At 42.0% G+C, this 24922-nt stretch overlaps 3 protein-coding genes across 6 annotated transcripts; all 3 read left to right on the top strand.

Moving 5' to 3' along the window:
• Positions 1-1488: 1488 nt before the first annotated feature.
• Positions 1489-9139, top strand: LOC139629124 (angiomotin-like 2a). 3 transcript variants are annotated; one of them, XM_071491536.1, is made up of 11 exons: positions 1489-1509; positions 2853-3657; positions 4169-4337; positions 5711-5855; positions 5974-6063; positions 6768-7063; positions 7218-7393; positions 7489-7590; positions 7700-7896; positions 8043-8174; positions 8677-8898. In XM_071491536.1, the coding sequence occupies exons 2-11, from the start codon at positions 2939-2941 to the stop codon at positions 8760-8762; spliced, it is 2112 nt and encodes a 703-aa protein (XP_071347637.1). In that variant the 5' UTR covers positions 1489-1509; positions 2853-2938; the 3' UTR covers positions 8763-8898. The 3 variants fall into 3 exon arrangements, with proteins under 3 accessions (XP_071347637.1, XP_071347636.1, XP_071347638.1); XM_071491535.1 differs by lacking the exon at positions 1489-1509 and adding an exon at positions 2141-2285 and having other exon boundaries at positions 8677-9139; XM_071491537.1 differs by lacking the exon at positions 1489-1509 and adding an exon at positions 2141-2285 and having other exon boundaries at positions 7537-7590.
• Positions 9140-14799: 5660 nt separating this feature from the next.
• On the top strand, positions 14800-18616 carry LOC139629203 (uncharacterized). The gene is made up of 5 exons (XM_071491694.1): positions 14800-15244; positions 16055-16139; positions 16219-16327; positions 16420-16669; positions 16963-18616. Exons 1-5 carry the CDS (start codon positions 14948-14950, stop codon positions 18337-18339), a joined length of 2118 nt encoding a protein of 705 aa, XP_071347795.1. The 5' UTR covers positions 14800-14947; the 3' UTR covers positions 18340-18616.
• Positions 18617-18761: 145 nt separating this feature from the next.
• Positions 18762-23822, top strand: LOC139629204 (uncharacterized). Of its 2 annotated transcripts, none has more exons than XM_071491696.1 (5): positions 18762-20027; positions 20805-20904; positions 21001-21103; positions 21194-21461; positions 21784-23822. In XM_071491696.1, exons 1-5 carry the CDS (start codon positions 19731-19733, stop codon positions 23083-23085), a joined length of 2070 nt encoding a protein of 689 aa, XP_071347797.1. In that variant the 5' UTR covers positions 18762-19730; the 3' UTR covers positions 23086-23822. The 2 variants fall into 2 exon arrangements, with proteins under 2 accessions (XP_071347797.1, XP_071347796.1); XM_071491695.1 differs by having other exon boundaries at positions 18762-20045.
• The last annotated feature ends 1100 nt before the right edge of the window (positions 23823-24922 follow it).

Below are 24922 nucleotides of genomic sequence, written 5' to 3'. Positions count from 1 at the left end.
TTTCTGTCTTTCTTTCTTTCTTTCTTTCTTTCTTTCTTTCTTTCTTTCTTTCTTTCCCAGGGATATGATTAGTCTGTTATGACTTAAATCTCTGCTATTTAAAGAGCCCATAGTAAAATTCAGAGTCCCTGTCTAAAGTCCTCGGTGTAGCAGCAGTTAGGCCCATGTTGGTAATAAATACCCCTGTCTTGTCCTTTCGCTTGGACAGAAGTAAAACAAGTCATAAAGGTTTTCTAAACTCTCCTTCAAGGCAGGAAGTTTATCTCCTCAAGGTAAGAAAAATGGATGTTGTGTTGTGGTCTGATCTATCATTTGGTGCATTGTGTGTAGCCACTTAAGTGCCCTAATTAGTGACTGGAAAGAGGGTTAATTATCCCTCTGACTGACTGGCTTTCCATCCATCCATCTTGTGATTCTGTGTGTAACCCTGTCTCAGCGGCAGGACAAGCCCTGCGTGTTTGAGATGTGAACCTGTAAATCAGCAGGAGGGAGCGCCCATGTGTGGCATTCTCCAGGCGCTGTTCTGCACCATGTAGTGTGATGTCGGGTACAAAGAGCCACTGTGTTTGTAGCAATGGGGCATGCACTGACCTCAGATTCCAGGGGACAGCTGCCACATACACCACGGGGACACGAACGCACACACAATTAAGGCATGCACAGCCTTAACACACTTGCACAGGCAGATTTTACTTACCCATACTGACCTGCAGTGAATGCCAAGGGGGTTGGATTTGTATGTGCCACCAAAATTACTAGGCTCCAAATTTTAAGGAGGGCAAAGATCAGAGTTGCAGAGCTCTTTCTTCCTCTAACCGTCACACATAAGAAGCACATACAGCATATCACATGTATTCAGACAGATATTAAATTAATTCAGTGGTATGTTTGGTTTACTTGTGCATTTCCATTTTACCGCATTTTATACTTATACTGTTTCAGAGACAAACATTGTACTTTTTATGTCACCACATTTATGTAAGCGTTATAGTTACTTTTTAGATTAAAAGTTTACATGCAAAACATATGATCAGTTCATACAATGACTCAACTGTATAAAGCAATTAGAGATGCTACATTAAAGTACTACTCATGGAAATACATGACTAAAAAAGATCCACGGTACTGCTTTATTCCATGAATTTGTAGTTTTTGTAATACTGTCTTAGGAAGTTTCCTCGAGAGAACTATAAAACTCGGTGTCAATTATGGGTAAAAGATACACTCCCAATGACTCATTCAAATCAATTGTTGGTGTGAAACCTTGAGAATCTTAAGTCAGGTCAGCTGAATGAATATTGATTGAAAATCGACCAATAGGACTAATTCCTAACTGAAGATTAACTGAGATTTTCTCTCATGTCTCCAAAGCTAACAGATGACTTCAGTCCAGTGGTGCAGAGTAGCTGAGGACATCCACCCAGCAACCGTCTTCAAGCACAGTCAGCTGCTGTGCCTTTAAGAGAGCATTTGCGTTTTATGCTACTTCATACTTACACCCCGCTACAGGTACATTTTTAGAGGGACTTTATTTAACTTTTTGCTCCACTACAGGTGACAGTCACAGATACTTTTACAGATTCAGATTTTGCATGAAAAACACGTGATCAGTTTATAAAATATGACACATCCTAAAAGAGGAATAATCATAAATTATAACAATAACATAATAAAGTACATAAACTACATTTACATTTACATTACATTTACTCTTATTGCTGATGTAATGGAGGAGCTACTTTAACTACAGCGAATGACCTGAATATTTCTTCAAGAACTGGATGAATTCATCAGAGAAAGAAACACCCCGAGGAGTCTCATAGGAGGAAGAAAAAAAAAAACTGAAACACGAATGCATTTATTCCCAAATACATTCACCCACTGCTTTATTCAAACAAATGTCCCTTTTCCTATACTTGCTAACTCCTCATTGGTAATGATAAAGCACGCTGCAGCCCCCCCCCCCCCCCCCCGTGTGGTTTTTTTTTTTTTACGCTTTTGATCCCCGAGGGACCTCGCGTTTTACATTCCTGGCATTCCGACCTCAGTCCCTCCTCGGTTACTTATTATCGCCGCCTGCTCTCTCCACAATCATTTCACAGCAAGAGAGGACCGCGACGCACCGTCCTGGGGGGAGGAGGACTGAGACACGTTTGACTCGAATAAAACCCATGGAAATAGTGGAATTACTTTGAATTTCTTTCTTTCTTTTTTTTTTTTTTTTTTTTTTTTTTTTTAACTTCGAGATCGAGAACAGCGTTTTGTTATGATGAGAGCGTGAGTTGGTAAGAGGAGCGTCTTTTCTCTCTCCCCTGTCCTTTGCCACGATAGGAAAAAACCGAGCACAAAACACGTCTAAAGTAGCTACATTCCGACCTCTGGGTTAAAGCTTTGAGAGCGTAGTGTGCTGTGAGGGAATTAAAAGTTATTCTCAGCGACGAGTTGTGCAATTAGACCAAAGATGAAGTTATTTTACAATGCGGTTTTGTGCGCTTTTGCTCCCCCATGAGATTGGAATTTTTGGCGCATGTATTTCTGGCTGCTGTGGAAAATGTCTCCACATCCCTGTGTTGTCGCTGTTGCTGAAGCAGACTCCGGGCTTCACTATTTTCATACAATACCTGAACAAAACATGCATCAAAGATGTTTTGAGTAAGGAAATGTGTTTAAATGATGTCAAAGTCTGCGTGTTTCTAATAATGTCGGGGCCTACATGCCTCAAACACAACCTTTCTTCTGTATGTGACTTTATTATGAGTATGTTTATGTGTTTCATGTATTCATGTATCAGTTGTCTCATATGATATATGTTTACTGAAGCTACTTTATTCTCTCATCCTGTTGTGTCCCAGGTTCACAGCTGATTTATTTAAACACTTTCACACTGAGAAAGAACTCAACTGGCCTTAAGAGAGAATAACAACGTACACGAAGCAGCATGTCGTCCACTGAAGAGCCGTCTGGCACGGTCCTGCACAGGCTCATCCAGGAGCAGCTCCGCTATGGAAATCCCACAGACACCCGTACATTATTAGCCATCCAGCAGCAGGCCCTGCGCGGAGGCAGTGGAAGCAACAGTGGACCCAGCAGTGGAGGCGACATGGGCAGGAGCCCACGATCCTCTTTGGAGAGTCTTACCCAGGAGGACCCTCAGTTCCCTCAGCTCTCTGCGAGGCAGGAGCCTCAGGGTCAGGAGCACCAGGGAGACTACCACCACTCAGAGAGTGGCTACCAGCTCTACCAGCTGCACGGGGAGGAGCTGCCAACCTATGAGCAGGCCAAGGCTCACTCTCAATATCTGGCCTCTCACTGGGCCTCTACAGGCCCCATCAGGCAGCTCCATGAGGAGAAGCTCCTGCACGAGGGGGCCTTCCATGAGGAGGCAGACTTGATGGAGCTGAAGTGCAGTCATGTGCGTTCACTCAGTGAGCATCGCATGCAGATATCTCTGGAGAGGAATGATGCGGCTGTGAAAGCGGAGGCCATCAAGAGCACCTCTCACAGCTACCCTGAGCTACCTTACTACACCCCACCCCTCCAGAACACAGGGCTGAGCCTGGGCAAACGCAGCCCTCCTCCAGAGTACTCAGCCCCCATTCAGGGCCAAGGATTTATCCCTCACCAGGTCCAGGAGCCAGTGCAGACACAGCAGCACAGGTACCAACCACGAGTTTAGTCGACATGGCCATATCTGTGATTGTGTGTTCATGTTTTTAAAACTACTTTTACATGACGTCATACTCTGTGGTGTAGTTTTTTGTACAAGAGCTCGCCTTATAATCATCCTCCAGGGCTTGTCATTGTGTTTCACATGCGTAAACACATACCTATCAGTGTGAGTCACACCATAGCCCGCGTACCAATTCACAATTCCTTCTTGAAATACTTACAGGAGAACAAGTTCAGCCCTGTAGGTGTTTGTAATGCTTGGCATACTGCAACAGGATAGTTTCACATACTTGCGTTGCCTTGGATGCTTTTACAAAAGTATGTTCCTCATATAGACTTTTACATTCTTTGCAGCTGCTGGAGTCAGCTTGTCTGCTTGGCGATAGACAGGAATAGAGTGATATTTCCGATGCCTTACTTCATCTCGCTGAGTGGCCTCAAATTCACACAAACAAGCTATGAGTTTGGTTTACCTTAATTATAATTCTCTCTCATGTAGGTATGTCCAGTCTGCTCAGCCAGCCGACATCCCCTGCTACAACGCTTTCACCAGCCTGCCACCTGCTGGCTTGGAGGAGCCCAACCAGGTGGAGCTGCTGCTGATGGAGAATGAGAGGCTGAGGCAAGAGCTGGAGGCGCACAGGGAGAAGACTGGCCGCATTCAGAAGGTAAATCCATGAGAGGAAGTCTTATTTTAATGCAGCTGCCACATCTATCAGGAAGAATAGTCAGCTTCCCTTCAAATATAGGAACAAAAGCTACTGATAGCAACTTAAAATCTAGATTCAGATGGAACCCCCTCCAAAGTTATTTACTTGCTGAATGGCCAGGCAACATCCTCCATCTCAGCCACCTGTCTATGAAACACAACCCCAGTCGACAGTTGTCTCGCTGACATCCAACTCCAGGCACACTCCCTCATCTGGAGTGGACAGATGAGATCAGCAGCTGCTACTTTCATGCCACAGAGGCACAAACAGAGGTCACAGCCTGCTACTGTGTTTACACACTCCTTTCATTGTGTAGCTGACCTGGTGGAGGCCAAAGAGAGCGTGTGTGTGCGTGTGCCCTTTAGTTCCAGGGAGGCCATAGATTTTCAGGGTAATCTAGGGCTTGTCAGACAGCAGTCGATCGACTTGTGAACCATGCACAGCTGATGGGGGTGGGGCGGGGGTCCATGGCAGGTGGTGGGCTGCTGTGTAAAAAGTGAAAGGTCCCTTTTGTTTTTCTACCCATATCACCCTAATTCTTATCTTTTTTTTTTTTTTTTTTTTTGCCTTTTCATGATTGACTCTCCAACCAAGCAGACCTTAAAATAAGATATTTTGTTGTTCAACATGGTGGAAACTGCCTCAGAGACATCTTACACCTCTGCCAATCTTTGTAAAATCCACTCCACTCTCTGCTGGCGTTATGTCACATGGCCCTTGCCTTGTCTCAGCCTTAAAGAATGATAATTGCCGGGGTTGGAAAGTTTTCTCCGTCAGGCCGCAGCCCTGAGTAAACATGCCTGTGTGACTGCTGTAATGGTGGGTGTCTCTTTGCCGTTTCCACAACCCAGGCACAGGCATGCACACCTTCCCTCTGCTGGCATCCTTCCCAGACTTCTGTGTGTGTGTGTGTGTGTGAGGGAGAGTCTTTGTGTGCATTTTAACCTTGAGGTGTGTGGTGTACGTGCACGCTGTTGTGCGCTCACACACCTGGAACTAGAGCTATCAGCCCTCAGGAATGCAGATATAAATCAGTCTCATAGGGAGTGGTGCGGGCTTGAATTCCTTCTCAGAATTATACCACACACACACACACACACACACTGAGTGTACTATATACACACAGTGGCAAAGGTACCCATATGTATATGTATATCTAAGTACTGTAACAACAAGAATCAACATTCCAGCTCCTCCCTGGCATGTGAAGTAGGTTAACCAAAAAACCTCTTCTCTACCCTCTCCGTCTCTGTGCTCCTCTCTTCCCTCTCTTCCAACCTTCCATCTCTTCTTCTCTTCTTCCCTCTCTCTCTCTTTTCCCCTCCTTTCAGTTGGAGCAGGAGATCCAGCGTATTTCAGAGGCCTATGAGACACTGATGCAGGGCAGCAGTAAGAGAGAAAACCTGGAGCAGACTCTGAGGAAGAGGCTGGTGGCTGAGATCAGGAGGCTGCAGGATTTCAACAGAGACCTTAGAGGTACTGCCGCAAGAACATCATAATACCACATACTGCGTAAACAGTCTGTCACAGTGGCAGCTCCAACATGCAGATGGTGCACAATTTAATGTCATTTTCAAACCGTGTTGCATTACAGAAAACTTGGAAAATGCCAGAACGCACGTTGCAAAAGAAGTGGAAGCAGCCGATCATAACCAGCACATCATGGCGAAACTGCTTGAACAAAGTAAGCATGTCACTTGTTATGGCTAGATTCCCCTCCACCGCTCTCTTACATCCTCCTTTATAATCAACATGCTTGATTGGACTGGATTGTAGCATAGCATGGGGCCCTTCTTGTAGCTCAGGGTGTCCTGCATGCAGGAATTTCACTTGCATAACCTCAGCTTATTTGGTCAGAAGGCTTAATAATAGGGAATTCAATCCACGCACCTCTTTGGAAAGGGAAATGAACTGGCTCTAAATCACACAGCAGCAGTGGAAGTGCTGGAAATGAGGTCCACCCCCTCCTCCCGCCCCACCCCCACCTGTTGTTAGTGTGATTTATGTTGTCTGTTTAAGGAACTGGACTCAAGCAGAGTGGTGGTGTTTGTATGGCCTTGATGAGGAATGCTCTGCGCTATGTGGGTCAAAGGGATAGGGCGGCTTTCTCCCCCTTCCTCCTCCTTCCTCCTCTCAGCATTCCAGGAGTGCTTCGCTAAATGAAGAACACTGGCCACCATGTAGCAACTCTGGTACTTATTACTGGGGACAGACTCAGGAGGGAGGAATTGTGGATTCGTAGATATTTTTAGAAAGAACCACAGCATCTCATAGCACTTCTGTCCTGTTATTTCTTTCTCAACCAAACTACTATTAAACTCATGTCCACATGAGGCATCAAACATGCACCTCACCATGCGCCTCCTTTACTGTTTTTTTTTGCTTCAGACGAGGAGCAGAACTTTGAGCGGGAGCGTGCAGAGCGAGAACTGGAGCGATTGCGAGCCACAGCGGAGGAGCAGAGCCTCAGGGCGAAGCGACTTGAGGAGGCCCTGGAGGCAGCTCGAGGACGCGGTCGCCAGCTTGAGGAGGAGTTGAGGAGGAAGAGGGCTTATGTGGAGAAGGTGGAGAGGCTTCAGAGTGCACTGGCTCAGCTACAGTCCACCTGTGAGAAGAGGGAGAGCCTGGAGATGAAACTGAGGACACGACTAGAGCAGGAGCTGAGGAGTCTGAGGGCACAGCAGGTAAATTTGCAAAGTCAGATAATGCAAAACCAATTGGTATTTAGTGGTATTATATAAAGTGTAATACATGAGTGTCAGTTTTCTGCACTTAATTATTTAATGGTACTTCTTATCACCTAACCTTTGTCTGTTTCGCCTTTAATTTCAACTTCAGAGGCAATCCCAGCCACCAGGAGTGACCATGAGCTCCCTCCAAGAGCGTCTGCGTGAGCGGGAGGAGCGAATCCTGGCCCTTGAGGCCGACATGGTGCGCTGGGAGCAGAAATACCTGGAGGAGAGCACCATGAGGCAGTTTGCCATGGAGGTGGCTGCCACTGCTGCTGCCCAGAGGTAAAGATGGGGCTTGGTTATTTTGTGGGACATGTACACATATTTAATCAGATCATTTGAATTTAAGCTAAACTTTCATATCTCAACTTTTCCAGAGACACCACCATTATTAACCACTCGCCCTGCCACTCCTCTAACAACAGTTTCAACGAGGACCTGCCAGTTGCTGATCACAGGAATCAAGAGATGGAGAACAGGTGCATACCTATAATAAAACTCTATAATCTACAATGACATATTTTTTTTTTGTCACCATTAGATTGACTGTTTTCTGACTTGTGTTCCTATGTTTGTGTTTCGTATCAGGATCCGTGCTCTTTACGCTCAGATCTTAGAAAAGGATGCTGTGATCAAGATCCTCAACCAGCGGTTGCACCAGGACCAGGGGCGGAAGGACGAGCAATGTCCCCGAACAAACCTACTGAATGCAGCGGGGGCACCTCTCCGACCTGCCGCCTCCACTCCCTCCATCAGCACCATCAAGAGCAACACAAAGAGCAGAGGTGAGGAGAGGAATGTTCCCTTGTTTAAAATACTAACGTTCAGTGGTACAGATAAAAGTCTGAGTAGAAGATTTTCCGTGAATAAGCTCTTTATAATTAATAAGAGTTAAAACTGACTTTTTTTTTTCTGTGATGTCGTCTTTTAGGTAAGAGTCTTTCAGATGATCAGACTTTGCCCAACCGTCAGTTCTCCACTCAGTCCGAACCTGGAACATTAGAGCGGCAGGTGGAGGGAACTAAAGCCAAAGAGGCTGCCAGCACAACTAAGCTCCACAGTGGTGAGTGAGCTATCAAATATGCATGAGTGTGTCTGTTTACGAGGGCCAATAATCCAATAATGCTCTCAGTATAAAACTTGAACGATAAACGATTTGCACACATGCAGTGCAGAGCATGGATAAACAAGCCTGCACTGCACAGAACACACACACACACACACACATGCACTGGATGTAAGTAGACTTTTCTGTCTTCATGAGAGGAATTTTGGACCTTGGCTTCATGGACGTCCACATTGATTAACCATGCTGCCACTTAACCAGCGAATCAGATACCATCTGTCCAGGTCATGGTTCATAATGTGGGCCTTGTGGAATGTGCATGGTTAGGAAATAATGTGGCTCTGTTGACTGAGCACATTTACCAGAGGGGTCTGTTTGACTGTGGAAAATCTCTGTTAACCTTTACTCGCAGATAGCTGAGCTGTATGATATTTTTCCTACTGTTTTTGCCTTAAAACATTCATGTAATTATTTATTCTCTCTTTCTTTTTTCCCCCAGACAAAGCAGCTCCTAAGAAGCTGCTATTAAACCCTTTCAGAGGCCTGGAAGAGTTGGAGTCAGAGGCAGTGGAAATCTTCATTTAAAGAACTGAGAAGTGGATTTTAAATGAGAAAAAAAGCAATTCTGAGAATCTGTGAAGAGTGCAAGTATTTGAATATTGAATGGAAGAAAACATTGGATGAAAGAATGTTGTGGAAAGAGGCCAAAGCACGGGAAAAAAAGGACTGTTTTCACATTTTAGAGACAGAGCTGTGCTCCGACTCACTTACTCTCACTAAGCTGGGCAGCTGCAGGCAGTCGGCCTGGCTGGGTGAGAAAAGATGAATCTTCCGAGGTACTTGGACAGTATTGTGGATTGTAATAGGGCAACATGTTCTCAGAGACTGTATGCCAAAATATTTATATAAATATATATATAATTGCTGCTCCCCCCCTCATTTATCCCCCATTTATCTCTTTTCCCAATCCAGTGAATTAAGAAGCTACATATTTATCTTATCTGGTTTCCACATTCCCCAAATATTAACTTAAGCCTCATGTTCTTCTGGATAAATATTCAATAAAAGGTTATCTGTGTGACCCGCATTCCCCTCCACACCAGAAAATGTTAATCTGAATAACCTCATTCCCATAACATGGATGTTATCTGTTTGGAAGACTTCCCTTTTCTCAATAATTTAAGATGATAACACATGAAACACTGCTGATTTAAGTGCTCTCACTGTCCATATTCAGTAAGCCTGAGTAGCTGGTTCTGCAAAGGCTTAGAGGTGTGTGAACAGTCAGATGCATAATATATAAAAGACAAATTTAGTATGTTTTTGCCAAACTGACACAGACCTGGTGTTGTTTGTAATTTTGGGAGGGTTGCGTCATGGTGTTGATTTCATCATCAGATTTGTTTTGTTTTTTTTTTATTTTAATGACTTCTTCCTTCTCAGAGTATGTGTGCATGTGTGATTAAAGTATGTGTGTGTGTGTGTGTGTGTGTGTGTTTCCTGATGTGGTGATTCTGCTGGTTTGGTCACCATTGTGGGATAAAAGTTGAAAACTACACGTGTTGTTTTTTTTTTTTTCCTTGTTTACTGTGAGCTTTGAACTAACAAACAGGTTAATTATTATAATTATTATTATAATTATTATTGTTATATATTTTATACAAATGTTTGTATTGTTATTTTAGATAGTGCTTTGAGCAGGACGCCAAAGAGTTTATGTTTGTATGTTTGTTGTAAGTTATGTGCCGACAATCACGGTCATGTCAAAGCTGTACCCAACCCGCCAAGTGTTGACTTTAAACAGACATTTCTGTGAACTTCAAACAGTATGAAGGTTTTTACAGTTGAATTCATGAACATTTCATAAAGCAATAAAATATTCTAATATACATTAACTGGCTCCCTGACTTGTTTACTTTACACAGGATTTTACTCTTGTCAGAAAGATCTGGCTATTTTATGTCCCAAATACAGAAATATAAGCAGAAATTTGCCTGTTAGTGTTAGAATAATTGACTTTTTTCGGATAAATGTTGTGAATCTTCTCTCCCACTTCTGTCTCATGTTGTCTCTCAATCTCCCCATTCCTGTCCTCTCGCTCCACCACAGAGAAGAGTGCTCTTCATTAATGAATACCAGAGCTGCATTCTTTTGGGTTCAACTTTCTCGGGTGGCCTGCTCTCTTGTTCTCCTCTTGCCATGAAGAGCATGCTTGACATAGATCACATTCTCATTGGGACACGTAACCCAATATGTGACAAAGACAGGTTTCTCCTAGATTAGCCGCTAATGCCATTTGAAATTCCTGTGTTCTGCCATACACCTTTGTTAACGGGCTGCTTTCATTGCCTCCACTTTGACTCACACCCAGAGGTGTTTATGAACCATTTCAGGACATGCCATTGGATATAAAGATGAGAGAATGCAGAGCTCGGTTATGTGGTATCTGTTTCAGGACAGATCTGCCTTACACACACACGCACGCACACACACACGCACGCACACACACACACACACACACACACACACACACACACACACACACACTTGTGCATGAACGCACATGGTCACAAATATCGACTTGTACCAGTTTGGAGCGGGTAAGCCACACTGACAATGAGACCTCACAATGCAGCAGGACAATGAGGTTAATGACAATGATGAGAACAATGGATGCTGTGGTGTCATCAGTGGCCACTCACATGGTTCATCAGTCATCCTGCCTCATGGGACACGTGTGTGAAATATAGAAATGGGCGAGGCAGACAAGCTTTCACACACGTCAGATGAAGGGAGAGCCGACCAAAACAATAAGTAGTGAGATCGCTTTTTGCCAAGAGTAAAACATGTGAAGTGACCGACATTGAGGACTGTCATCAAGACCTGATTGTGTTCAAGAACTTTGTTGAAGATATATTGAAGAAGAGCTTATTTTTCATGTTAGTGCTGAAGACTGCATGGCTTAAAGTCATTGAGAAACATTGTGGAGCCAAAACATTAAGTCATATAGTCAACAAACTATTTAAGGTCAGTTTTACTGTGCCTGGTTTGAAACAGTTGCCCATCATTCTCCTACACCAGCCAGACTGTGTCCTGCTGTAGTTTGATTTGATAATTGGATGGCGACTGCGTTAAAACACCTAAGCATGCCTGGACTTGGGCGGGGAGGATATGAGCTGGTGAGATAGTACGGATGCTTTTCACAGAGAGGCTTGTATGGGAAAAAACAGAGCAGGATCCGGTGGCAAGCGATGCCATCAATCTTATTTATGAACTGAAAGCTCTTATCTGCTGTACTGACTGACAACATTGTGAAGACGTGCCAACATTCCTCCGTGAACGTGAAAGGCAGCTGACATGTTTCAACTGCATCTCTCTCTCTCTCTCTCTCTCTCTCTCTCTCTCTCTCTCTTTCCCAGAATTTATATGATGAAGGAAGAGAGAATGTAAACAGGAGTCAGGGGTCAAATTCCTTTGTGCTCAACCATCTGAGAAAACGACATTTTCTACACTTTCTGGATCAGTCAATCACATGGGAACTTCATACTGAGCCGCAGTCACCATGAAAGGAATGGGTCTGTTGTTGTGTAAACAGACTGTGTGTTTGTGTGCACTCCTGGGGTTTTTTGGCCCCGTCCTGATGTTTACAGTCTAACAACACATTCCTAATAAGTTTTAGTCATTGAAGTTTCAGTACATTCAGCAAGTATACTGATGGTGAGTGATGATATTGAAGACGGAGAGTAAAGAGGCGGCTTCTGGCACGCAGACTGTGTCTACTGCACATTGGTATGGTAATTGATATGACCTTATTCTATTTATGAGGCCAAACACTCAGTAAGAAAATAATAAATCTAATAATAAATAGTAGCTATTATGTACATGTCACAAGCACGCACACACACATACAAGCAAACACAAGGATACAAAGGAATTTTATGGCAGTATGATGAGAGATTGATTGACTGGCCTCCTCAGGGCAGATACATGTGCCACCGATTAATGGACACATGGAATAACTTGTCATATACTGACCAAGCAAAACATCCAGGCCAAATTTAAATCCACAAAAGCCTCACATGTGTGAGTGTAACTTCTGTAATTTGTCACCACCTGCTTCACAAGCCTGCTGCTGAGACGGCAGTTGTGAGCGGCATTACTTTTTGTTCAGTGTGTGTGTTTCTGTGTATTTAAAACCACAGAGATGACCCTGTACCCATATTTCAGCCACGTGACACGTCCCCCCATTTTAGCATTTTTGACTACAGAGCAGGATGTGGTTTGGTGATGCTCCAGTAACTCAAAGACCAATGCAGTCTATGTAGTGTTGAGATTGGGAAATTTGATGCACTGCATTATATGAATACAATAAATCTACTTGTTTTAACTCCATTATATTTATTTATTTCATGTTCTATTTTAGTAACTGAATGTATGCAGTCCCTTCTTATTTTAGTGGCTAAAGGTTTTCATATATGCATATGAGTCCAAATTGTACAGTCAGTACTGTGAGAAAGTTTTGGGCACTCAGATGTTTAGATTCATATTCATCACACAGTACTATCAGGGAGATGTCTATTGGTCCCAAATTCATTCTGCATCAAGACAATAAGCACAAACAAACAGGCAGAGTCATAGAGAAATATCATCAGGGACAAGAAGAATGAAGAGTCCTACAGCAGATGGTCTGGCCTTCACAGAGCACTGACCTCAGCATCATGGAGTCAATCTGGGATCACATGAAGAGAGAAGATAGTGAGACAGCCTAAATCCACAGAAGCACTGGGGCAAGTTCTCCAACCTATGTGCCAAGGTTTAAAAACCCTAACCCCTAAAAAATAGTAGAAATGGTGCCGTGTTAAAGGCTTGGATCACAACAAATATTGATTTGATTTAGTTTTTTTTGTTTAGCGCATGTTGTATGAAGCTAACTGATGAATAAAAAGTACTCATTATTTGTGAAAACTTAACCTTAAACTTTAGTGCCTAAAAACATGTACATGCAAAGAACACAAGGTTTTATAAGATGTTATCTTAACAGGAGCACACAAAAACACCAGTTATCTGCATAATATTTGAATTCCACATGATGTTGAAAATCAAGAGGTGAATATTAACGTCCCTGTACAATCAACAACTACTGGCAGAAGTCATGACCATATACAGTACATAAAGGTCATGAAATAAAACTTTTGAAGTTGAAGAGCGACACCTGCTGGAAACTTCCTAGACCTGCACAGCTGTACACACCCACACTTGCCCATTATCAGTCTACCTTGAATGTACCTTTGTATGATTTAATCAAAACTTACTTTGATTGAATCATTGTTTCGCTGATTTCTAATGTCATGGTTAGCAGGTGTCAAGGTCAGTTTGTCTAGCTAGCACATGATGTTTCGTCTTGGCTGATAGGGTGCAACAAGTTGTTTAAAATGTCCCCGAGCTAACCCTAACCATAACCATAAACAGTATTTTTCAACTTTTTTTGTTTGAAATAGGCATTATGTGCAACTAATTTTGCCCTATAGCACAATACAACAATAATGTATAAGAGAATACAAACAATTTTGGGAATTATTTTGTTAGCCCTCATGGTCTTGTAATATATTCCCAATTGTGTTCTATAACTCAATTAACCCAATTATTTCTCAATAACTTTGAGAAATATTACTAAATAAATCACATTGAAATGTTAATGTTTAAATAAATAATACTATTATATTATTGTAAAACAGTACACATTTTCATAAATATTATGCTTATTGAGACAAAAAACAAAAGTTAGGTAGTGAAATTTAACGTATTTTCAATATGCTGCAACCGCCCTGATCAGTGTTGCAGTTGCCCCGAGGGTTGGGGTCAGCTGCAACATCTGAATTCTTCCATTCCAATAAATATTGTGAATAATAAATCATATGCAATCTTCTTTAAATGATATGGGCAATTAGCAGACATATGTAAGTTCAACATATAAAACTTTGATTGATCTTGTTAAAATTTTCTCTCAATAACTGAGAGAAATACAAAGGGTGTTGCAACCCCCCCCCCCCCCCCCCCCCCCCCAGTCTCCACATGTAAATACAGCTTTGGATGGACAGGAACATTGTTTTCTCTGCAGACAAAATACAAATGGACAAATTTTCAGTTTCATCAACTGTCGAATCTGTAGATGATAAAATGTCACATTGAAAAGTAAGAGCTGCAAAAAATCAGGAGTTTTGCTTTCTGTTAATGGATATTAATAAACATATAAAGTATTTATTTTACAGCAAAATATTTTTTTTTTGTAGAACTACCACTTTTCTAATATTGAATGGCTAAACAAACAAAAAAACAATAAACATCTTCTCACTTCGCCATACTTTACCATACATTCTCTTGTGGATGTTCTGTCTTGATTATATTTAGACTCTTTGTACTTTACTGACGCACATCTGAACTCTTGTTGCGAGTGGCAATGGTCTAAATAAATTTAATCTTAAAAATGACTTCCATTGATTTTTATCTTTTCACCTTCAAGAACACTGCTGAGATGTGAGAGGTTTAACAATAGCAAGCACACCTGGACCATCCGGTGTAAGCCGAGTGACAAAACATGCGAACCCGTCTACACGTCCGAGCCCATTCGGCTGCCGTAGCAGCGACGACTGGCGGAATTAGCCTAACGCTGCGGCTGAGGTTGGAAAACAGTTCAACCCCGTCCATTTACCGGTCTTTATAAACATTTATAACCCGGTCCAAGAGCTGGAGGGAGCAAACTTAAACCCGGGATGTGCTCCGTCGTCGGTTGCGACTCGTCGCGTCGCAGTGCGCAGCGCTTCAAGTTACCGGAGGATCCCGAGAGGAGACTGGAGTGGGTTCAGTTTCTCGCCACAGCCAATAAGCAGCGTTTTAAAGAGTCGTCCTGGACTGATATCACCATCTGCAGTGAACATTTCACAGGTGACTGTGTGGTGTATCTGGCTCCCACTGGCACGGCCCAGCTAACGCCCAGTGCTGTCCCGTCACTGTGTGTCCAGCCGGAGTCGGACGAGCCGGAGCTAAATGTGGAGAGCCCAAAATGTGTGGTGAGTCTGTTTTGACAGCTCCAACCATCAGCTCCAACTCCGTGAAACAGCACAGTAGTTTCCCCTCTGCATAACACTGACACATACTGCATGCACGGCGTGTACAAGGTTTGTTTATACACACAAAGAGTGGACGGGGTTCATTCACAGTTTGAGTCAAAACACTGTTTTATTGACAAAATGTTCTTTCAGCAGCACTTGTTTATTGATTGTTATTATTATTAATGTTGTTGTTGTTTATTAAATACAGACATAAATTAAATAAAATAATTAATCTTAAACAAAACATGACTATCAAGATTACTGAATTTGGTAAATGTACATGGATTGTGCTTTTCCCCCACATCTATGTTTGTAGTTAGGTGTTCAGGTCAAATAAAGTTAAAGTTTTCCTCTAATATACAAAGAGAAATAGGAGAAATGTGAAAGTAAGGTAGCCATGTATGTTGTTAGTGTTTCCATACCTTATTCCCCAAACATTATAGACACATTCGTCATGTCAAGAGTGTTACAGTTGCAGAAAGCCCTGCATCGCATCAACAACCATTTTACAAACATATACAACATGTGCGCAATATCACATTAGCAAGCTGCCCAGTACTAATCCTCATCTTATGTCTTTATTGCCTCAGATGTTGTTTGAAGTGGCAGGTGTGTAACATGCCATTACCAACTTAGCCCTATAGTCCTAAAACACAGTGCACAAAGCGTACATATATTTCCTATATACATATACATATACTATCAAAATATATGGTTCTGTAACTATGTTATTTTTGTTCAACAATGGGCTTTTGTTACTTTGTGTAGGAGCCTGTGGAGGCCCCAGAAGTTGCTTCTCAGTGTGATCATAATCCATCTTCATTTTCTGAAGACTCAGGACTGGCTTCAATGGGTAAAATGAAATCGTTATGTGTTCTTATAAATGAAGTACAGAGAAGCATTTTTCTCATATGTTCTTTAAATGTTTGCAGCTGCCAAAGGAGGCCCAGTCTCAAGAGGTGTCTCGTGTTCAAAGGATACTTCGGATACCTTTGGTCAGATGCAACCAAAAAATGTGAATGTTGATTTGACCAGAGAAAAGTACGTTTTCTTTCATTTGTGCTTAACATTTTTGCTGTCTTTGCTTACTTTTTTCCATCAGGTTGGTGTTTTAATAAAAAATGATTTTTCAGAGCTGCACTCCTAAAGATGAAGGGGAAGTATGTTGTGAATGAAAAACGTCTTCTCCAGTTATTCAGCTGCAAGTGCCCGTCGTGTGGCTGTGAACTTCAGATGGAAAAGGTGACCCATGGGGTAGTCATCATCTTGAACCAGCTCTGCCTTCAGTGTGAGTACAGAAACCAGTGGAAAAGCCAGGTCAATGCCAGTGTCCCCACAGCTGAAGATCAACACCTGACAGGAGGCGCAGAAGTAACTCCAGAGGTAGGACATCAGCAGTCAGATATACTGCACAATATCCCAACACACTGCTTGTGAGTTTGATTTACTTTTTTGATAGTAGAGTGTATCCAAGAAAGCTTAAAAATGAAAATCATACACAAGCTAAAATGCAGTTTTTTAATCTTTGCAAACATTTGCTTGTATGAACTGTTACATTAGAAACATGAATAATAACACTTGCTTGTGTGTCCTTGTTATTCAGTTGTAATATTTGAAACAGTCTTTTGTACAGACAAAAAAAAAAATTCACCTAAACCCTTGTCATTGTATCACAGGCAGCACCAACAGATGACTCAGGTGTCCCTGAGATTGTTGCTGTTATTGATGAGGAGAGTGATCCCATGAATGAAACAGAGGAATCAAGCGATCAGGGGGACATGGATTCAGATGAGGATTGGAAGCCAGTGAGGGATTTGTTGCCGCCTAGAGTGCTTCAAAAGGAATCTGGTGAGGAAACCGAAGATGATGAATTAGAGGAAAATGATATTTATCCTTCCTTCACCCCCAAACACAGTCAGCTCTGCACTGAGTGTGGGAAGTTTTACAGTAAACGGTGGCCTCACACATGCGAGCACAAAGTGAAGCCCTATTCCTGCAATATTTGTGGCAAGAGATGTGTTAGTGAGGTTTCTCTGAATTCTCATAGCAGAGTCCACGATGAAAACTATGAGCATCCGTGCAAATACTGCCACGTTACATTCAAAACAAAAGTGGATAAAATAACTCACCAGCAGATCCACCTGACTCAAGGAAAGCCCTATAAATGTCCTGACTGCTCTGAGACATTTGCCACAAATAAGGAACGCAGAACCCACCTGGAGGATCACAGAGGCCCCAAGCAGTTAAAATGTCACATCTGCGGGATTGAGTTCCTCTGGCCGCTTTCTCTTCAGAGACACTTAGCTGTGCATACAGGTGTGAAGCCGTACAAGTGTTCGGTGTGCCAGCGCGGCTTCAACCAGGCGGGTCACCTCAAGTCTCACATGCGCCTACACACAGGGGAGAGGCCTTTTAAGTGTCAGCACTGTGACAAAAGCTTCAATCACAATGTGAGCTTGAAGAGTCATGTCCAGCGTTACCACACATCGGGCTCTGGGTACGAGCAAAAGAAAGGTAAAATAAACAAAACTGTGAGTGACACTGGTGACGCTCAGTGTCACGGGGACAAGAGAGGTGCAGACTCAGAGCTTGACAATGAAGAAGGAGAACAGGGTACGGAAGAGGAGGTGCAGAAAGAGAGAATAAATAGACCTAAAAAGAATAAGAGGAGCACAGGTAGACCCATTGGAAGGCCTAAGAGCTATGCCTCAGGCAACTTGGTTCTGGCAATTAAATTGAAAGGTCCAGATTCAAACACTAAGACTCGTAAAGAGCGGGTGAAGAAGTTAAAGAGAAGACAATGCAGTGATGAAGAAAGTGAGGATGAGCCGACCGACAGCAACATGACCACCTTCGATTCAACAGAGGAGGAAGGGGAGGAGAGCAGGAGTGTGATAAAGAGCACAGCAAAATCAAGGGGAAGACCAAAAAATTCTGACAGTGACTCTGATTTTGACCCAAAAGACTCAAAGAAAAAGAGGTACAGCAGCCAGAACAGTGGTAAGAGCTCAGGAAAGCGCAGGGGAAGACCAAGAAAAAATCTAGTGGTGTGAAAATTCTTAAAACGAACTTAATTAGAATAACTGTGTTTCAACAACTCTGAAAAGAAAGGAGCAATGTGAAGTGTGCATTCATACGGAACTGGACTTATGTCTTAGAAAATGACATAATGACAAATACATCACCTAGACCAAGCTCTTCATTAAATTTCACTTCTTTTTACTGTTTAGAGAAGCTGATGATGTGAATTTCAAAATGCTTTGGAATCTTATTCACTGTTGTGTGCACCACGGGGTCAGACTGGATAAAAGTAAACAGGACAGATGTTAAGTACCTGTGTTCCTTTCTGCTGTGAATTTCCAGTGCTTTGTCCTTCGTAACACTGGTTGGCTGCTGAGTGGAGAAGTAAATGTGCTTCTACTGTACATCTAACAGGTCATCTTTTGGGATGGTATGTGTGTGAACCATTTCTCCTCAGAAGGTTTGGGTGTGTATTTGAACATTTTCTAGTTACAACAAAGAATACATTAAGAGCAGCAAAGCCATGCAGCTGTTAGAATAATACATGACTTAATTGCTTGTTATATCGCCCAAAGCTTAATCTGTCTCTTTCTGAGATTTCTGTCTGAATCAAAGGAGGTGAATGGAATTTATTTAAGAATTTTAGATGTTCATTTTTTAAGCGTTTTATTTTTCCTCCCTTCATCATTGAAGTGAGAAATGAGAAATCATTTCATGTGGAAAAGAGGAAGGTAAACCACTAATCAGAAAGAAAATATCAGAACTTAGGCAGAAAGGTTGGGGTGAGGACAGTAAGAGCAAACATACTATAAGGTAGCCTACAGAGACAGAGCACAGAGTAGAAGAGGAGGTGGCTCTGTCCAGATTAAGGTTTGATCACACTGGTTTAAATAAGACAGTTTCCAATGGGAAACGTAAGTTCACAAATATGTGCACATTGTAATAATGCATTGTGTCAGATACAGTATAATGAAGAAATGGTGACTTTGTTTTTGCAACAAATGTTGAGATGGTCTGGAGGAGAGGATTTTAAAGGGATACTAGGAACAAATGGAGATATGGTGTGGGGAACTCAGAGGGGTGACAGAATTATTAGTTAACACCGGACTGTCTGCTAGGACACGCTTTTTTAAATTTTATTGTTGTGGACCAAAGGAAATTTTCGGGACGATAGGTGGCGGTCTATGGTGGCGGTATGTACCTAAAATTAAAACGCGAAGAAGAGGAAACGGCAGCGGTACCAGTCGTAGAAGAAGAAGAACACCAACAACAACAAACCGCGCGAACCTCGCCATGAAACCCCGTCGACACAAATACCCGCCATTGTAGCAGAAATGGCCCCTGACAACTGAGACGAGGAAGAGGGTCTCTCCTCCAACCTCCGACCGCCTCAAGAGCTGGAGGGAGCAAACTTAAACCCGGGATGTGCTCCGTCGTCGGTTGCGACTCGTCGCGTCGCAGTGCGCAGCGGTTCAAGTTACCGGAGGATCCCGAGAGGAGACTGGAGTGGGTTCAGTTTCTCGCCACAGCCAATAAGCAGCGTTTTAAAGAGTCGTCCTGGACTGATATCACCATCTGCAGTGAACACTTCACAGATGACTGTTTTGATATCATGTTTCCGACTGGCACGGCCCAGCTTCAGTACAGTGCTGTCCCGTCACTGTACATCAAGTCGGAGCCGGAGGAACCGGAGTGGGATCCGGAGAGCCCAAGGTCGGAGGTGAGGCTGCCTTTACAGGTGAAACAAGCTGCACCTAGTCCGCAGAAAGTCGCTCTTTGGATCCCTTCAGATTGGTGCGATTGGCGCTGTATTTTCTTCAGGGTTTGTTCTTCTGAATAGATGGGAGTTCATTCTTACTAGAGTCTTAAGACTCAAAGGTGCTTTCTGAATGCAAAAAATTAAATGACGCAAGTAAGTGTAAATAATAGGCCAGAGACATAGTAGCAATGTAACTGTCAAGTCAGTTTGGTGTTTTATTTTAGTTTTGCAAGAGTGGTTAGCTATTTGTTATGTTATCTATTAAAGTAATAGCACACTAACAAACCAGGATTGTATCAGAGTGAAAATGTAATTGACATTTGAAGTTACTGTCAGTATTCAAGAGTTTAGTTTCTTTATTTTTTGCCTCTCTTACAAAAAGCATTAAAGAGAGAGATAAGAAATAAACTGCTATTTTAGATGTATGGGTATTTTCATTTTTCAGTATCACAAATAATGGATTTATCCCTCCAGAAACACACATGGAGAGTCATAGCAGGGTTTGTATGTAACATATAGACTCACATCTACTGCTCTCACTGCCCCAGTAGTAAGGATGTTTTTACTGACAGGTGTCTGATGGGCCTTTATTGACCGGGCTCTGTAGTACAACTGGTACAGCATAATGAGCACTTGCTTTGTCTTGGGTGTAGAGATGATAACATAACTCTGGACTGTGATACTTTCGTCGCCCACTTTTGTTCAGCTATGAGCTTGTGCTTTTGTTACTTTGTGTAGGAGCCTATGGAAACTGCAGAAGTTGCCTCTCAGTGTGAGCAGCTTAAAACATGTGATAGTCCATGTTCTTTTTCTGAAGAATCAAGGCTGACCTCAGTGGGTAAGAAAATTAAAATTGTAATTCGTTGACTAAAATGAATTGGGAATGACCCCAGATATTTTCATGTGTGTAATAAACTTTAAATTTAATTTTCAGATGTCCCAGTAAGCCCAGTGCCGAGTGATACCTCTGATGTTTTCATGTCTGATCATGGTCAGATTCTGCAAAACATTGTGAATATTGATATGATCAGAGAAAAGTAAGTTAGACTAACAGTTATATTTTGATTACACCATGTTAGCTTTTTAAACCTGGACCTCAAAGCATTTCAATTGAATTTCATTTTCAGAGCTGCACTTCTTCAGATGAAGGGGAAGTATGTTGTGAACGAAAAACGCCTGCTCCAGCTGCTGAGCACCAAGTGCCCTTTGTGTGGTTCTAAGATAAAGGTGGAGAAAATTATCCATGGCTTAGTCATCTTCCTGAACCAGCTCTGCCTTCAGTGTGAGTACAGAAACCAGTGGAAAAGCCAGGTCAATGCCAGTGTCCCCACAGCTGAAGATCAACACCTGACAGGAGGCACAGAAGTGACAGGAGGCGCAGAAGTAACTCCAGAGGTAGGACTTCAGCAGTCAGATATAATGCACTATATCCCAACACACTGCTTTCAAATAGATTTACTTTTTGTTAGTACTGTGCATCCAAGTAAGCTTTAAAATGAAACTCATGCAAAATCTACAATGTCCAATATTTTGTCTGCATATTTATTTAAACATTTAAAAAATTATAAATATACTTGTAGCTAATTTCTGTACTGGGTGTTATAAAACAAATTGTTTGCACATCCTTGTTTGTTTGGCTATGATATTCAAGGCATGAATGGATTTTGAAAAGGTTGATTTTTAGCCATACCCATTCTTGCCACTGTATCTTTCACAGATGGTGTATGAAGAAAGTGAGCCTGTGAATGAAACGGAGGAATCAAGTGAGGAGGGGGACATGGATTCAGATGAGGACTGGAAACCTGAGCGGGATTTGTTGCAGGGTAGAACTCCACATAATGAATCTGATGAGGATACTGAAGATGATGATGAAAATGATATTTATCCTTCCTTCACCCCCAAACACAGTCAGCTCTGCAGTGAGTGTGGGAAGTTTTACAGTGAGCGGTGGCCTCACACATGTGAGCACAAAGTGAAGCCCTATTCCTGCAATATTTGTGGCAAGAGATGTGTTAGTGAGGTTGCTCTAAATTCTCATAGCAGAGTCCACGATGAAAACTATGAGCATCTGTGCAAATACTGCCATGTTACATTCAGAACAAAAGTGGATAAAATAACTCACCAGCAGATCCACCTGACTCAAGGAAAGCCCTATAAATGTCCTGACTGCTCTGAGACATTTGCCACAAATAAGGAACGCAGAACCCACCTGGAGGATCACAGAGGCCCCAAGCAGTTAAAATGTCACATCTGCGGGATTGAATTTAACCGTTTACTGTCTATTCGGAGACACTTAATTGTGCACACGGGACTGAAGCCGTACAAGTGTTCGGTGTGCCAGCGCGGCTTCAACCAGGCGGGTCACCTCAAATCTCACATGCGCTTGCACACAGGGGAGAGGCCTTTTAAGTGTCAGCATTGTGACAAAAGCTTCAATCACAATGTGAGCCTGAAGAGTCATGTCCAGCGTTACCACACATCGAGCTCTGGGTACGAGCAAAAGAAAGGTAAAATAAACAAAACTGTGAGTGACACTGGTGATGCTCAGTGTCACGGGAACAAGAGAGGTGCAGACTCAGAGCTTGACAATGAAGAAGAAGAGGTGCCTAGACCTAAAAAGAATAAGAGGAGCACAGGCAGACCCATAGGGAGACCTAAAAGAAATGCAGCAGACAGCTTGGTTCTCGCAGGGGAAATGCAAGGCCCAAGTTCAAACACTAAGACTGGAAAATCAAGGCTACAGAGCTTAAAGAGGACACAACGCAATGATGAAGAAAGTGAGGACGAGCCGACTGAAAGCGACGAGTCCTTCGACTCAAATGTAGAGGAAGAGGAGAAAAGTGAGAAAGTAACATTGAACACAAGGAGATCGAGAAAAAGGCCAAACAATTCTGATAGTGACATTGATTTTGATGCAGAACACACAAAGAAAAAGAGGTCAAGCAGCCAGAACAGTGGTAAGAGCTCAGGGAAGCGCAGGGGGAGACCAAGAAAAAATCAAGAAGTGGAAGATGCTTAGAAAGACACTGAGCTAAAGAAGTTATTGAACTGAGCATTTGTGAAGAAAAATACAGTTGAATGTCATACACATCTGTTTCCCATGATATATCGGAACCATTAAGTATTATGAGAAACTAAACATGTACCTTTTAAGCTGGGTTCTCTTAAAATTTCATTGCTTTTGTACTATTCGTAGAAAACATTACTTTCAAGATGCATTTGAATCCCATTAACTGATCAGACTGGGTACAAGTAGATTAAATTGGGCTGATTTTTAAGTGCCTGTGTTCCTTTGTGTTGTATATTTGTGATTCTTTTACTTCCCTAATGTGGGCATATACTGTATATGAACGTGGGATGTGTTAATCGTTGAAAGGAGCCACATCTTGTGCCATCAGTTGACTTGTACTGGATGCCTACAGAATCCTTCAGTATCTTCATTTTTGTGAAGGCACAATATGTGCAATTTCCAGAGGAGTTGGTATGTATTTTAAGTTTTGGGGAAACCGATGAATGTTACACCTGCTTTTGTAATTAGGTGAAAAACCAGTTATCTGAAATAAAACTACAGCCAATCCAGTATTTTGAGTGGTGGTCACCACCGTCACTTTCTACATTATTCTGAATGCTTTAATGGAGGATAGTTATAATTCTACATGTTTCCTTTTGTAGATATTTCAATCCGTCTTTCATAATGTGAAACATAAGGTGCGTAATATGATGTTCGACTTCCTCAATAAACTTTTGAAAAATGAAGTGTTTTTGAACAATAACCTATCATAGACAACTGCAGCAGCCAGGCTTTACAGACAGGTTTTGTTTGTCCTGGTTTCTTGATATCTGATTTCTGCCTCCATCCCAATATGAGTGAAAGAAAACAAATCATGTGTCCATAAAAACACTGAAACAGTTTCCGCTTGATCCCTCTCTACTGTGATTCCAGTGCAAGTCTCCCTTAGCAAAAACATGTATTTAAAAATGCATCTAAAGCTAAGATGAGACCTTAGCAGTCTGAGACACAAGTTCCTGTCTTTTTTTCTAGAAAATTCACTTGTGCGACTATCCTCTCCCTGCAGCTCAGGAAGATACAAACATGATTCTTACTTTGAAAGATATTCACTTGCTTTGAACACCCCAGACTGCAGGATCCTCATATTAGCTTAATTTACTTTTAAATACATTGTTAAATGGAGGGAGGACTGTGATTGTTCTGTCAATTACATTGATAGCATAAGAAACTTCAGTGACTATTACAAACAGGAGGAATGATAGAAGAAAAAACCTGATTAGATGTTCATATGGGCATCTCCCTATTGTTTTAAAACTGTGAACTCATCCTTCAGTGTGTAAATGTGTAAAAGCTCGACAGACCCACCTGCTGGCGGATGTATTACATCCATGATCCCAACAAGTATAATCAGTTACAATTTGTGCATTTAAATTAATGCTCTCCATCAAGTTATGTTCACTTCTCCTGTCAGTTTCAACCAGCACTTCAAACACTTTAGATGCCACAGAAAAAAAACCCCCTCATGATTATAAATTGTGAACCATTCTGATTTATCTCAGGGTACAGTTACAAATGTGGTCACAGTAGCCTTTGCCTTTTATTTCTAAAAATAAAAGTAAAAGTCTGTTATTGGGCTTCTCCATCAGGGGATAAAATGTACAATATGACCAAATCAACATGGATCATTTAAAAACTCCTGATTAAAAACATGCTTTGAGGCCTCACTCAAGATCAAATTCTTTATATAAAAAAAACATGCATTTCATTTATTTATTTATTTATTTATTTTTTAACAAATTGAAACTATTTCAAAAACACTGGCACTGATGTCAACCTGAAGTTAGCA

The sequence above is a fragment of the Trachinotus anak genome, unplaced genomic scaffold, assembly GCF_046630095.1.
Source record: "Trachinotus anak isolate AG129_WGS33_773 ecotype Australia unplaced genomic scaffold, CSIRO_AGI_Tana_v1 ptg000012l, whole genome shotgun sequence".
NCBI classification, from domain to species: domain Eukaryota; kingdom Metazoa; phylum Chordata; class Actinopteri; order Carangiformes; family Carangidae; genus Trachinotus; species Trachinotus anak.
The sequence above is the reverse complement of the archived record's forward strand: the minus strand, read 5'-3'. Positions and strand labels throughout refer to the sequence as shown.